The sequence below is a fragment of the Rhinopithecus bieti genome, unplaced genomic scaffold (assembly GCF_001698545.2).
Source record: "Rhinopithecus bieti isolate Rb0 unplaced genomic scaffold, ASM169854v2 scaffold_48089, whole genome shotgun sequence".
Taxonomy (NCBI): domain Eukaryota; kingdom Metazoa; phylum Chordata; class Mammalia; order Primates; family Cercopithecidae; genus Rhinopithecus; species Rhinopithecus bieti.
In genome coordinates this window covers 1,932,017-1,946,033 of record NW_016819479.1, presented here as the reverse complement: position 1 = coordinate 1,946,033, position 14,017 = coordinate 1,932,017, and the positions used below count along the sequence as shown (strand labels likewise).

The 14,017-nt window shown below is 39.8% G+C and overlaps 2 protein-coding genes across 11 annotated transcripts in view; one reads left to right on the top strand and one right to left on the bottom strand.

Annotated features, from left to right (window-relative positions):
• Positions 1-1,733: 1,733 nt before the first annotated feature.
• MAIP1 (matrix AAA peptidase interacting protein 1) lies at positions 1,734-10,400 on the bottom strand. The gene is given in 7 exon segments (XM_017858984.1): positions 1,734-2,119; positions 3,897-4,044; positions 5,887-6,013; positions 6,424-6,495; positions 9,869-10,019; positions 10,021-10,064; positions 10,066-10,400. Coding segments are annotated over 7 exon segments (861 nt in total). The 5' UTR covers positions 10,306-10,400; the 3' UTR covers positions 1,734-2,040.
• Positions 10,401-10,547: 147 nt separating this feature from the next.
• Positions 10,548-14,017, top strand: part of TYW5 (tRNA-yW synthesizing protein 5) — a 97,793-nt gene continuing 94,323 nt past the window's right edge. For all 10 annotated transcript variants that reach the window (XR_001882725.1, XR_001882726.1, XR_001882721.1 and 7 more), the window contains exon 1: positions 10,548-10,713. Coding sequence is in view for 3 of the 10 variants with exons in the window: in XM_017858983.1 (XP_017714472.1) it covers positions 10,636-10,713 (78 nt within the window). In the remaining 7 variants the exon portion in view is untranslated. The remainder of the gene's footprint in view (positions 10,714-14,017) is intronic.

Genomic DNA, 14,017 nt, shown 5'->3' with positions numbered 1-14,017 from the left:
TCAATGATTAGTTGATGGAAAAATACAAGCCTGATTCTCATTCCTCAGTTTGGGACATCTCTGGAAGGCCATCTCAGCTTAAGAAGGCCCAATAGGATTGTAGTACCTTTGAATCAGCTGATCCCTTTGTACAACTGCATTATACTTGGCTCCTCTTGTTGTGCATTCTGCTGCTGCTCCCTTACAGGTATTGCTGCAGATATCACACCTCAATAAACTTCCTGTAAGTACATCATAGACTCAGGGTCTGTTTTCCTGGAAAACTCCTGTTGAATAGTCTGTGATTTTAAAAAATACTTTTAAAGAGTACTTATAGTTTGTCTTCTATAGCATCTTTTAAAACTCTTTTTTTACAGGGTAACATGAAAACTACCTCAAGTTTTCTGTAGTGGAAAAAATATCTCAAGTTTCCTGTAGTGAAGGAACCATCTATTTTACATAGACAATTGAGAAAGGAAGCTGTATGGAACCTCATGAATGAGTGAATAAATTCATCATCTCTTCATCATAATGATTATCACCAAATGGATCCATTCTATTGCTGATAAAATGGAAAGAATGTTCTTTGTGCATCTATCCCTATTATTATATATACAGCCAGATGAGCTATGATTCTATTAGTTCCCAGAATCATTAGGGTCAAGTCAGGTTACCATTCAGGAAGAAAGTATAATGGAAAATCATGCTCCTACAGCAGTATTAATGATTCATTAGGTGACATTCTAACCTCTGGATGTTCATGAAATAATCTAAATCCAAAGTGCCATAGAAGCTACACCAAAGCCATAACACAATAAAACAAAAGAAATGTTATGCCAAGTTATATGAGTGGAGAATTCAGCCTAACATACTATGTATTTTTTTGCATCAGTGGTGCTAAAGATGAGTGTAATTTTTTGAAAATTCAAAATTACATGTAATAGCCCATATCTATCTGGTTGTTTTAAATTAACCTAAGAATTTTGATTTCATTTATAAGTCCAGTTTATGGCCCTAAAGCTTTGTCTACTGATTATGCTTTTTATAAGAAAATACGACATTTTGTCAAGTTCCAAGGTCTTTCTTCAAACTACAACTGTTCTACCTTTGAGCATAATACTCGGTCTTCATCCTAATATGAATAGCTATTTAGTAATAGTAATAATAATAATAGTAAGCCTCTATGCAGTGTTTCCAATGTGCCAGACATTATTCTAAATTTTTTACATAATTGACTTCATACTATTACTATCCCAAATTTATTTATTTATTGTTAAATAACTTCAGTTTTTATTTTAGATTCAGAAGATATATGTGACAATGTGTTACATGAGTATATTGTGTGATGCTGCGATTTGCCATACAAATGATTCTGGCACTCAGGAAGAGCACATAGTACTGGGTAGGTACTTTTTCAGGCCTTTTCTCCTCCCTCGCTCTCCCCTCTAGTAGTCCCTGATGTCTATTATTCCCATCATTATGTCCATGCGTATACAATATTTAGCTCCCACATGTGGTATTTGGTTTTCTGTTGCCAAATGAATTAGCTTAGGATAATGACCTCGAGCTGCATCCATGTTGCTGCAAAGGGCATTATTCCATTCTTGTTTATGGCTGCATAGTATTCCATGTTGTATTTCTTTATCAACTTTATTTTGTTTATCCAATGCACCATTGGTGGGCATCGAGGTTGATTCAATGTCTTCACTATCATGAATAGTGCTGTGTTGAACATATGACCACATGTATCTTTTTTTTTTCCCAATACCTTCTTTATTATGTCTATAAAATTATATGGAGCACTGGAAATAATTATTGAATATGACACCAATGACGTGCTATTGTATTTTTTAAAATTTTGACTTCTTTTAAAGAAGGTGATAACAATCTGTGGAAAATGTTTTTACTGTATCATGCCAATATACTGCAAGGAGTATTTCAAAATAATATAAAAGTAATTCACAGACTTAGATTAAATGAAGATCAAATGATCCAAAAATTTTTCTTCCTTAGTTTTTCACAGCGACTGCTAAAGTCCAAAAGCTGATTTTTCCAAGAAAATTATTCTAATAATTTCGAGTGTTCAATCCGTGCAATGGTCCAGTCAGGCTTTACTCCTTGTGTGAACTCCCTCTGAAACCTAGGAAAGATATTGCAAATAATGTAAATCTTACATCAGTCCAAGTATGTCTTAGATAACTATGTAATTTGCAAGTATATATTTAGAAGAATTTTTGGCAACAAGCTAATGGTTAATATTAAATCAAAATCAAAACAAATAAAAAGTTTAACCTACCCATTCAATCACAATAAATATACCCACAAAATTGAAGTACATTCTCAAGTAGCATGAGTATTTTTAAGGGACTAATCTATATTCAACATCTGCCAGCCCCTAAGAGAAACTTGGATATTATTCTGTTTAAATACTAGCTATAACACATGCCTAATATGAGGAGAAATAAACTGGACTCTGGTGATGCAAACAGCACTTTAAATACATAACCTAGGATACAGGAAAAAAGCTGTTTTTCAAATAGCACTGTTACCAATTTAGGAATAAATAGTGGAATTTAGTTTACATACATTAAATCAATCTTGAAAATAACAATGTTTACGAGGTACCCACAGTCTTAGTAAGAAACATCAGAAAAGATAAAGTTTAGTGTTGATGACAGTGCTCTTTAAAAATGATTTAACAGCCAATTCAGTAGATTTAAATTAAGTATTTAAATATATAGAATATTTTGGGTAATTACAAATAAAGCAAAATTAAAAAAACACATTTCTTCCAAGAAAAGGCAAAAAAAAAAAAAGAGGATATGATTCTCTTTTACATTAGTAAAACAGAATACATTTTATTTCTTAGGTCACTTTGGGGGTTTATTATTTTAAAGCAGATTTGTGTAACTCTGGCAACATAATCATTTTTTTAAAAATAAATGTCAAATTATATCTTCACTGACATGCTCCAGCAGTTTACTGTTGTAGACTTTATTCACATAAAAATACAATATAATGTCTCTTTTACATAATCTGCTAACTTCCTACTATACAGTATGTCCTTAAGGGCAGTATCCCTTCAACTTTGTATCTGAACCTCTACCAGAGCATGTGGGCACACAGATGATCAACAGATGTCTAGTGAATAAATTGTTCATGTACCAATTATGGCAGATTTTATTTTCCAAAAATGGCCACAACCATATCTCCCCTCCTATGTGCTCTTCTGCTATGTGGCCTTGCTGTTTTTTGCCCCAAAAAGTGGGGGAGTCTTTCTACCCTTTAAACTATACAGATCCTTTGACTGCTTTGACAAGTAGACTATGGCAGAACTGATGTTCTAATTCTGGGCACAGATCTTTACTGGTTTAGCAGCTTCCATTTTCTGCCTCCCGGAATTCAATCACTCTGTGAAAGATATGACTAGTCTGAAACTACCACAAGTCCAAGCCACAAAGAGAGGCCCTGGAGAATGCAGTCATGGAGAAGCCAAGGAGTACCAAGGTGCCACACATGTGAGTTAAGAAGTCACTGTGGAAATGAATCCTCCAGCTCCTGCCACCGTGTTGATGCCAGATGAAGCAGAGAAAACCCCCTAACTGAGCCTATTCAAAATTTCTGAGCGTGAAATAGCAGGCAAAATCAATGGCTGTTTGAAGCCAATGAATTTGGGAGTAGTTTGTTAAGCAGCAATAGATAGTTAAAACATCATTTAATTAAATTTAGCAACATTACCTCTTTCTAATTTCTTAACTCTCCTGTTTCATATCCAGTGTGTCTTTCTGACCTTTTCTCTTCATAAATAACTTGTCAAATTTCAATTCTTTTCTTCCTAAAGATCTCTTAATTTTCATACCTTCAAACTACCTTCCATTTTCTGGAGAAAGGAAACAATGAAATCTGATTAAACTTACTCATAGCTTGCACTAAGAAGTTGTTTAGTTTCCACATTCTGATTCCCCAACTTAACCTGGAATATACTGGCTCCTCTTAAAGTTTCACTGGGGATGTTGGCACTGGTTAGATACCAAAAGCACATCAGGATGTTAACAAACTTCCTTCCTTAGAGAAAAAACACATACACACACATACAAATACAAATCAAAATAATCTATCATCCATATATACAAAATGAAATCAGAAATTGGCAGTAGTCACAGTTGTTACAGGTCAAATTCTGTGCTTATTCTGATGTGACTGAAAATACTTGTATTGATACTGTTTTATTTTTAGAAAATTGTCTTAGGGTTTATGGCATACTTGCTCTCTTCTCCGTATCTCAGTAAAAAGCTACTACTTAACTGAGCACATACTTTACTAAGTATACTACATGGATTATTTCCAATTAGTGGCATTTTCTTTTTCTTTCTCTTTTTTTGACACAGTGTCTCACTCTGTCACCAGGGCTGGGGTGTAGTGGCACAGTATCGGCTCACTGCAACCTTCGCTTCCCAAGCTCAAGCAATCCTCCCACCTCAGGCTCCTGAGTAGCTGTGACCCTAGGCATGCACCACCACTCCCGGCTATTTTTTCATATTTTCAGCAGAGCCTGGGTCTTGCCATGTTGCCCAGGCTGGTCTTGAACTTTTGAGCTCAAGTGATCTGCCTGCCTCAGCCTCCCAAAGTGCTGGGATTACAAGTGTCAGCCACTGCATCTGGCCAGGCATTTTCTAAGATTATAATAATCTCATGACAGACATGTGTTGTCAAACCAAAAACAAGGAGGAAAAAAATATTTTTTGCTGCTCAGTAACTATCTTAACTTCAACTGCCAGAAAGAGTAAAGGCTTCCTATTCTACCCTAATTCACCTTGCTGTGCCTGGTGATTCCGACAACCTCTTGATGCAAAAGTTAGTTAGTGACCATGGTGCTGAGATGCAATTTGAAATATTAGGGAAGAAGAAAATATTTATCACTAAAAATATCTTTACAAATGTTTCAAAATAACGTGTGCATGAAAAATTTTATCATCATTAAGAGTCTCTTTCTTCTACCTTGGGAAGTGTTTAAGCAGAGTCTACATTTCCTGTGTGGCTGGCACACAATACATATGCAAATAGGGTCATCCCTCGAAATCCATGGAGGATTAGTTCTAGGACCCTCCTGTGGATACCAAAATCCACAGATGCTCAAGTCCTTTATATAAAATGGTATAGTATTTGCGTAACACACATCCTCCAGTATACTTTAAATCATCCCTAGATTATTTATAATACCTAACACAATGTAAATGCTAATGTAAATAGTTGTTATACTGTATTATTGAGAGAATAATGACAAGAAAAAAACTGTACATGTTCAAGTATAGATGCAACTATTTTTTTAATATTTTTTATCCGAGATTAGTTAAATCTATGGATGTGAAACCCCCAGATACAGAGGGCCAACTTTGTATGTATCAGGAATAAACAGTGAATTATCAGGAATGCTACAGGGAAAATGTATGCCTCAGACAAGAAGAACCAGATAACCACTAAACTTCCTCCCAACTTTTTTCATTATTCTCAACTAGATCCAATTTGGGAGTTCTGCAGTTAATCTTTTCAAATCATCTTTAGTTGACAATATCTAATTTGATTTTCTTTTACCCCTCATTCCTTCCGTATAAGGTGCAGCTTTAAAATACTCAATTGTTTCCTTCAAGTTACTATTTTATTGAATAAAAATAAAATAAATAAATAAATAGTAGCAGAAAAAAGTTCTAGATAGAAAGGCTTAAGAAACGATGACCATGTCTCAACTCTTTCAGAAGTAGGTCTTTAAAGAATGGATATAACATTTTCTTTGAAGTTCTATAAATATCTACTTGTCCTGACAAAACTCTACTATTTTGTGATTATCCACTACTTTAGCTTATCTGGACGATTATGGATCATTTCAAGTTGACTATGCTCTGGCATTACCTTTCTCATCATAGTAAATGGAGATGTCTCCTGTTGATGTAAATACAATTTCATCTATGTTAGCAGCAAGGGCATTTTTATGGTTGTCAGGTAGTGAAGTAACCTTTTCTTTCAATACATGTAGCACCTAAGTTTGAAAAAAGCAAGCCATTAGTTCACCAATACCATTTTGAAACCTTTCAAAAGTGATCTTTATCATGGAATACATTTTCCAAACCTATTTTAAATTTACTACCGTATTTACTCATCCTCAAAAGCAAGGCTGAAATGTATCTCATTATTCAACTAGGTAATTCCTAACAGAACATTCTATATAAGAGCAATTGAAAGACATCATGATTACTTACTTATGCCTTAAGTAGCAGGAGTTATTCCATGCTTTTATATGACCCAAAGTACCCATAAGAACAGATACACAGACTCTACTTTGGATGCTGGCACACATGCTATTTTTAAGCATAAATAAGGAAAATGTGCATCATTCTATTGCAGGAGAATAGCATTTATTTTTAAAGCAAAATGTAAAATATACTTTACCTCTTTGGCCACAAGTTCTTCCAACAGATCAAATTTACACTGTGACAGCAACTTGGATACATGAGCAAAAGCCTTGAAAAAAATATTAAAGGAAGTGTGGGGATTATTATTTCAAAATACCATACCATGCTCATATTTAAATGGCTAAGTGTAATAAAGATTATTTTATGGTAATGGTGATAAACAACATCAAATATTAATTTATCAAGGCATGACTCCTTCAAGGTTGGTTGACTTTTTGTATAAGGCCTTGCCACATATATAGCAGTAAGTGACTTGACCTTTAATTCTGGATCCACTTTCAGGACCCAGGAAATGACAGCGTGTTGTGTACAATCTAGATGTCTCAATAAAAATCCTCCTTTATATTTCTTTTTAAAATGATGAAGTAAACAATCATTTAACAGCTATATGAGCTACCTCTTAATCATGCATAGATAGCAGTTGGAAAGGAGAACAGTCTAGACTGCACTGGGAGTCTGGAAATCTGGGCTGAAGTCTGAATCTCAGTATGGGAGATAATGTAGGTTTGAGAAAGTGGGAGAAAAGGTCATTAGTTTATATGGTCTAAAACAGTAGATCCTAGCTTTGAAGTGTGAAATTCCATTTTCAAGGAGGGAAAATCCCAACTGCAATTATCATTGCTAGTAATGAGAAATCAAACTGTGGGCCGGGCGCGGTGGCTCAAGCCTGTAATCCCAGCACTTTGGGAGGCCGAGACGGGCGGATCACGAGGTCAGGAGATCGAGACCATCCTGGCTAACACGGTGAAACGCCGTCTCTACTAAAAAAATACAAAAAACTAGCCGGGCGAGGTGGCGGGTGCCTGTAGTCCCAGCTACTCGGGAGGCTGAGGCAGGAGAATGGCGTAAACCCGGGAGGCGGAGCTTGCAGTGAGCTGAGATTCGGCCACTGCACTCCAGCCTGGGCGACAGAGCGAGGCTCCATCTCAAAAAAAAAAAAAAAAAAAAAATCAAACTGTGAATTAACATCCTACCTGTCTTCAGGGAACTCCCAGTCCACTTGGGAAAAAGACAAGTAAACTGACAAGTTTAGGAATTTTGACAGGGATAAGAACAGGATGACTTGGGAGCATACAGAAGAGCCTTCTAACCCAATCTGGGAAGATCAGAGAGGGCTTCCTAAGGGAAGAAACATCTAAGCTGAAATCTGAAATAAGCTGAAATTTAGGCTGCCAGAGGATGCACAGGCATGTCAGATATGGCATATCAGAGAATACTACCTAACTGTTATAGGATGAATTGTGCTCTCCTTCCCCCAAAATTTATGTTGAAGCTTTAACCCCCAGAACCTTGGAATGTGAATATATTTGGAGATAAGCCCTTAAAGAGATGATTAAGTTAAATGAGACCATCAGGGTGGGCCAAAATCTAATCTGACTGGCATCCTTAGAAGAGGAGCAAATGTGGAGTAAGAACCACCAGGAGCACACATGCACAGGGAGGACCATGCAAGGACACAGCAGGAAAACGGCCATCCGTAAGCTGAGAGAGGCCTCAGGAGAAAACCCCTCCGACATCTTGATACTGAAATTTTGGTTGTTTGCTTTATATAAGCAACACTGCATACAGACTGGCTGATGAATGGGGTGGAAAAACTACTTAATAGCAAGGAAGGAGGTGAAAATAGCTAACAGCTGGAGAACCACTAGGACTGGAGTGACTCCAAAAATGCTGCAGGCTCCTCTGTGTGTTCAGAGGAAACAAGTACTGAGGCCTGATTCCTGCCAATGGTGGGGAGATGATTTCCAATCCTTACTGAAACATAAATGAACTGGTACCATCATATGTGTTATGAGGTAGACAAGCTCATGTATCATCGGTGGGCATTGTAAAGAACAGGAGGATCAATACAACTTACCACTGCATGGACAAAAGATTTTAAGAACTGACAAGAGCAGAGGTTTATCCCTTAATTATGATGCTGAGTTAAGCATCTTAATCAAGCTTGCTCTTTAACTTTTTTTATGTAAATATATATAGTAGTCAAGAGTTGACTCAGAGAAGCAGGCAGCAGGAGTTAATACTGACACTTATTACATAAAGTTGAAAACATTTGATTTACAACTGATAGGTCTCATAAATACAAATGGCCATGATTATGGAAAGAATCTGAAATAAATTTGGAGTAAAATGTCAATACCAGTATACAACCAATATTGTAAAATGATTACACCAATGGTACGGTTTTAAGGCATATGGAGGTATGAAGCAGGAAATAAACTTTATGAATTCTATTGTGGTTTTTGTTTTTGTTTTTTGAGACAGTCTTGCTCTGTCACCCAGGCTGGAGTGCAGTGGTGCGATCTCAGCTCACTGCAACCTCCACCTCCCAGGTTCATGCGATTCTCCTGCCTCAGCCTCCAGAGTAGCTGGGACTACAGGGGTGCGCCATGGCTAATTTTTGTATTTTTAGAAGAGATGGGGTTTCACCATATTGGCCAGGCTGGTCTCAAACTCCTGACCTTGTGATCCACCTGCCTCGGCCTCCCAAAGTGCTGGGATTACAGGCGTGAGCCACCGTGCCTGGCCGACTTCTATTGTTATCAATAGTTTTGCAATGTTTGGGAATGATACAATCTGTAAAGGAGTCAAAAAAAGAAAAAAAAAAGGTATACATGGCCCTTAATCCTAGAAAAAAAGCATGTACCCACAAACTCTACAAATAACCTCAGGGCCCAAGTGACCACTGTCATAAGGGTAAGGCAAGGTATAATCAGCCATTGAGAAACAGGTACGTAACAAAGTCAGGGATAAGAATCTCTAAAGGCTAAATATTTTCTGTGTGTAGGGTGCTGCGCACTTAGCCACCAGGCAGTCTCAGCAAACCCTTTAAAAGGGTAAAACTGCTCATCTCCAGTTTAATCTTTAAGGAGTATGGGGTGGTGTGTTGGTGGACTCTGTCAAATAAATGGCAGAAAGTTCTGCTCTTCTACCCAAGGTGACATTACAGAACTTTGGAAATGTTATCTCGTTTATTCTTCAAACTTACCCATTTATTAATGTATTCAACAGACATTCATGGAGGGCCTACTATGTGCCAGGGATTGTCTTGCCCACTTTGTAGATTTGAAAACTATGTTCAGACAATATGAGACCATATAGCTTTTTCTTTCTATTTTTTGAGACAGGGCTTGGCTCTGTCTCCCAGGCTGGAGTGCAATGGCACCATCACAGCTCACTACGTCCAACTCCTGGGTTCAAGCGATCCTCCCCTTCAGCCTCCTAAGTAGCTGAGACTACAGACGTGTACCCCCCATGCCTGGCCAGAAGCTTACTTTAAGTCAAGCAATGGCTGGAAGGCTCTATGTCTGGGCCACTAATCACTTTGGATCACTTGTATCCCACTGAAGAAACTAAGCACTTCTGCAGGTAATAGTTGAACTCATTAGAGACAGACAAGTCAACCAGGAAATTAAACAAACCTGCTTCGCTCCCTCAGAGAACTCTGCGATGCTGAACTCTTTGTCGAAATAGGCCCAGATAAGGAAGGCCTTAATTCGAGTCCTAACCCAGTTGATAGGGTTGGAGAATCCCAGGACGATCATCTTGGTTTTCTGGTGCTGCTGGGGAGCAGCGCTGAGGGCAGGCAGGGAAAGAAGCGAAGGCTGTGGGGAGTCCCTGGCGCTGAGGGCATTGGCCCCGCCGGGAGGCCCTGGGCAGGGTACGCCGAGCTGCCAAGGCCGCAAGCGCTTCGGGGAAATAACGCCGCTCCCAAGCCGAGGCGACAGCGGCAGAGGTAGCAAAGTCTGGCCGACGGCAGCCTCATCTCGGCCGCAGCGGGAGTCCGGAGTCGGACGGCCCCGCAGGGCAGCGACCGAGAGTGCCACAACTGGGGTAGCAGACGAGCGGCCAGCGCCATTTTTATATGACCCTTCACCCCGGTGCCTGCTGGTGCTGTATGGAAAGGAAGTCGGTGGGAAACCACCTCAGCGGTGTCGGAGAAAGAGCCTGGAGAGCAAAGTGGACTTGTTGCTGCAGCCTCTGGTGAGTCGGCCCTGTCCCCGCTCTCCAGCACGCAGCCCACGCCAAGGCCCTTCGGCAACCTGCCCCGCGCTCGGACCCAGCCTCTCTGGAGTCCGCCGGCCTCGCGGACCTTTTCTCTGTCGCTCGTGTTTCCGGGCGGATGGCACTGAGGAACGCTTTAGAGCCAAAGTTGCGAGGACCTGGAAGAGGGCAGGCGTGAGCAACCATGGCCGGGCAGCACTTCACGGTAACCCGGCTGGAGGGCGTTTCTCGGGAGCAGTTCATGCAGCACCTCTACCCACAGGTGAGTCTCTTGCGCGGGGCAGAACCCCGGGAACCCAGCAGGAGACGCGTCTTTACCATTTGGACGACGGGGAACGGGTTTTTAGAGACCCAGGGTGTGGGAAAGAGGCGCAGGACGGCAGCAGATGACTGGTTGGCCCTTAGGCCAAGGGAAAGGTGCACGTGGGACGCCGACTGGCTCCTCTATTGAAATTTCCGGAGAAAGCCCCATGTTTCTGGGGAGCAAGATGATGGCGGAGAGCTGAGTGCGAGAGGTATTTTGCCTAAACTCTTTACCCCGCATCTGTCAGTCTATTCCGAATTAATGGGTTTGAAGGCACAACTTTTCACTCCATTGAGCCAGGAAGGAAAGCAATGGGATTCCGCCGGGAAACTCCTACTTGTCTTGAATTCTAACTTACTTAGGTTCTAGTTCCGACGTGGGAGTCTTTTATACCTGTAGTTAGAACCTTAGGTCTTTAAAAGAAAACTCAGAGAAATATTAGGGGAACGAAAAGTGCTTTTACTTGCAATGCTTTACAAGGGAGTCCAGACCTAAGAAAAACGGAAGGTATTAAAAGGAAAAAATCTGCAGGATTACAGTCAGTTTATGGTAGGAAAAATACTCAGCAATTTTCTTACCTGATATTTACACTTATAAGGGTGGACATAGAACTACGGTTCTGGGGCCGGGCGCGGTGGCTCACGCCTGTAATCCCAGCACTTTGGGAGGCCGAGGCGGGCGGATCACCTGAGGTCAAGAGTTAGAGTCCAGCCAGTAGAAATCCCGTGTCTACTAAAAATACAGAATTAGCCGGGCATGGTGGTGGCACATACCTGTAATCCCAGCTACTCAGGAGGCTGAGGCAGAATCATCCCTTGAACCCTGGAAGCGGAGGTTGCAGTGAGCCGAGATCGCGCCACTGCATTTCAGCCTGGACAGCAAGAGCGAAACTCTGTCTCAAAAAAAATAAACACTACAGTTCTGAGTGTTACAAAAGTCAGGGATGGGCCTGGCACGGTGGCTAATGCCTGTAATCCTAACATTTTGGGAGGCCCAGGTCGGTGGATCACTTGAGGTCAGGAGTTCAAGACCAGCCTGGCCAATATGGTGAAACTCCCTCTGTACAAAAAATACAAAAATTAGCCGGGCGTGGTGGCGCACGCCTGTATTCCCAGCTACTCTGGAGGCTGAGGTTGGAGGATCTGCTTGACCCCAGGAGGTCGAGGCTGCAGTGATCCATGATCCTGCCACTGCACTCCAGCACGGGCGAGAGGGTGAGACCCTAGTAAAAAAAAAAAAAAAAAAAGAAAAGAAAAAAAGGCGGGGTTGGGGACGCGGGAGGAATGAAGTTTTTCTTTTGATAGCAACCTACGGGAGGGGATTCAAGCCTTTATTAGTTGGGAGACTTGTACTAGATGGGATGTTCTTTCTCTTCCTGTCCCTAGACCCCCCCATCTCAGAATGTACTAGACATTAGTTGCCTTAAGGGCAGTGTTGTGAAGATTAATGTATGCGGAAGTGCTTTGTAAGATGCATAGTAAAAGGTATTTTGTAATTTAATCTCTTCAGACAAGATATATATCACAAGGCATCATTACATTTTAAAGAGTTGAAAATTACAAACAACTTTCTTTGGCCATAGGGCAGTAAAACTAGAAATTCATAACAAAATTGGAAAAAAAGATCTTTCTATCTGGAAACACTAAAAAGTATGAGGGAGCGTAGTCCTATGAGTTTTTGTTAAACATTTTCTAATAACTCCATAATTAACACTGCACATTGTACAGGTGCATGAATAGATAGACCAAGGGAATAGAATAGAAAGTGCAGAAATACCTGTTCCTATGGAAATTTAGTGTATAATAAACATGACATTTCAAAAATCAATAGGGCAAAAAATGACTTTTTAAAAAATAGACTGTTTTTTAGAGCCTTTTTAGGTTCACAGCACAATTGACCAAAGGTACAGAGATTTATCATATCCTTCCTGCCCTGACACATGGATACCCTCCTCCATGATACATCCCCTCATTAGAGTGGTGTATTTGTTGCAATTGATAAACCTACATTGGCACATCATTTTCTTTTTCTTCTTCTTTTTTTTGAAATGGAGTTTTGCTTTTATTGCCCAGACTGGAGTACAGTGGCACAATCTCAGCTCACTGTAACCTCCGCCTTCAGGGTTCAAGCGATTCTCCTGCCTCAGCCTCCTGAGTAGCCAGGACTACAGGCACCCGCCACCACGCCCGGCTAATTTTTGTATTTCTTAGTAGAGACGGGGTTTTGCCATGTTGGCCAGGCTGGTCTCGAACTCCTGACCTCAGTTGATCCGCCCATCTCAGCCTCCCAAAGTGCTGGGATTACAGGCGAGAGCCAGCGCACCCAGCCTGGCACATCATTTTCACCCAAAATTCATAGTTTATATTAAGGCATACTATTGATATTGTACATTTTATGGGTTTGGGCAAATTTATAATGAAATGAATCCACCATTATGGTGTTATACAGAGGAGTTTCACTTAGAAAATGATAAAATTCAGTTTATATCTCACACTGTACACAAGAATAAACTCCAAGTGGATCAGAAAAATGTAAAGAAATGAAACTACACAAGTTGTGAGTACACTTGGCAATACAAAAAAAATGAAGCTACACAAGTGCTAGAAGAAAATATGGGTAAATTCCTCTATAATCTAGGTGTATGGAAGGCATTTCTAGCTATGACTCAAAATTCAGATATAATATTAGATTAAAATTTGACTACATGAAACATTTGTTTGCCAGAAACACTATAAGCAAATTTTGAAAGACAAAGTGGGAGAAAATATTTCCAACATTTATCTCATATAAAGGACAGTAAAAGCCCTTGTATGGAAAGAACTTTTAAAAGGGGTAAAAGCTGAAAATCTGGTAGAAAATGAGCAAATGATAGAGGGGAAAAAACAACATTAAAATGGCCTTTAAACTAGGATGTTTAAGTTTACTCTTAAGAGAAATAAAGCTACACTGAGATACAAGTTCTCTCGTATCATTTTGGCAAAAATTTGAAAAGCTCTGGTAATACTCTTGGTGAGGCCGTGAAGAAACTGGCACACTCAAATTTTATATCAAATGGTACAACTCTTTTAGCATGTCTAACTATGTTTACTTTATGACCCAGTAATTCCTCATTTAGGAATTTATTCTGGAGATATAGCTCCAAAAATGTGTAAATATTTACATAGTGTTACTGTACTTGCAAATTATTGGAAATAACCTAAATGCCTATGCAGGCGAGAATAATTGAATAAATTATGGCCCATTTACACTGAGGTATACTAAG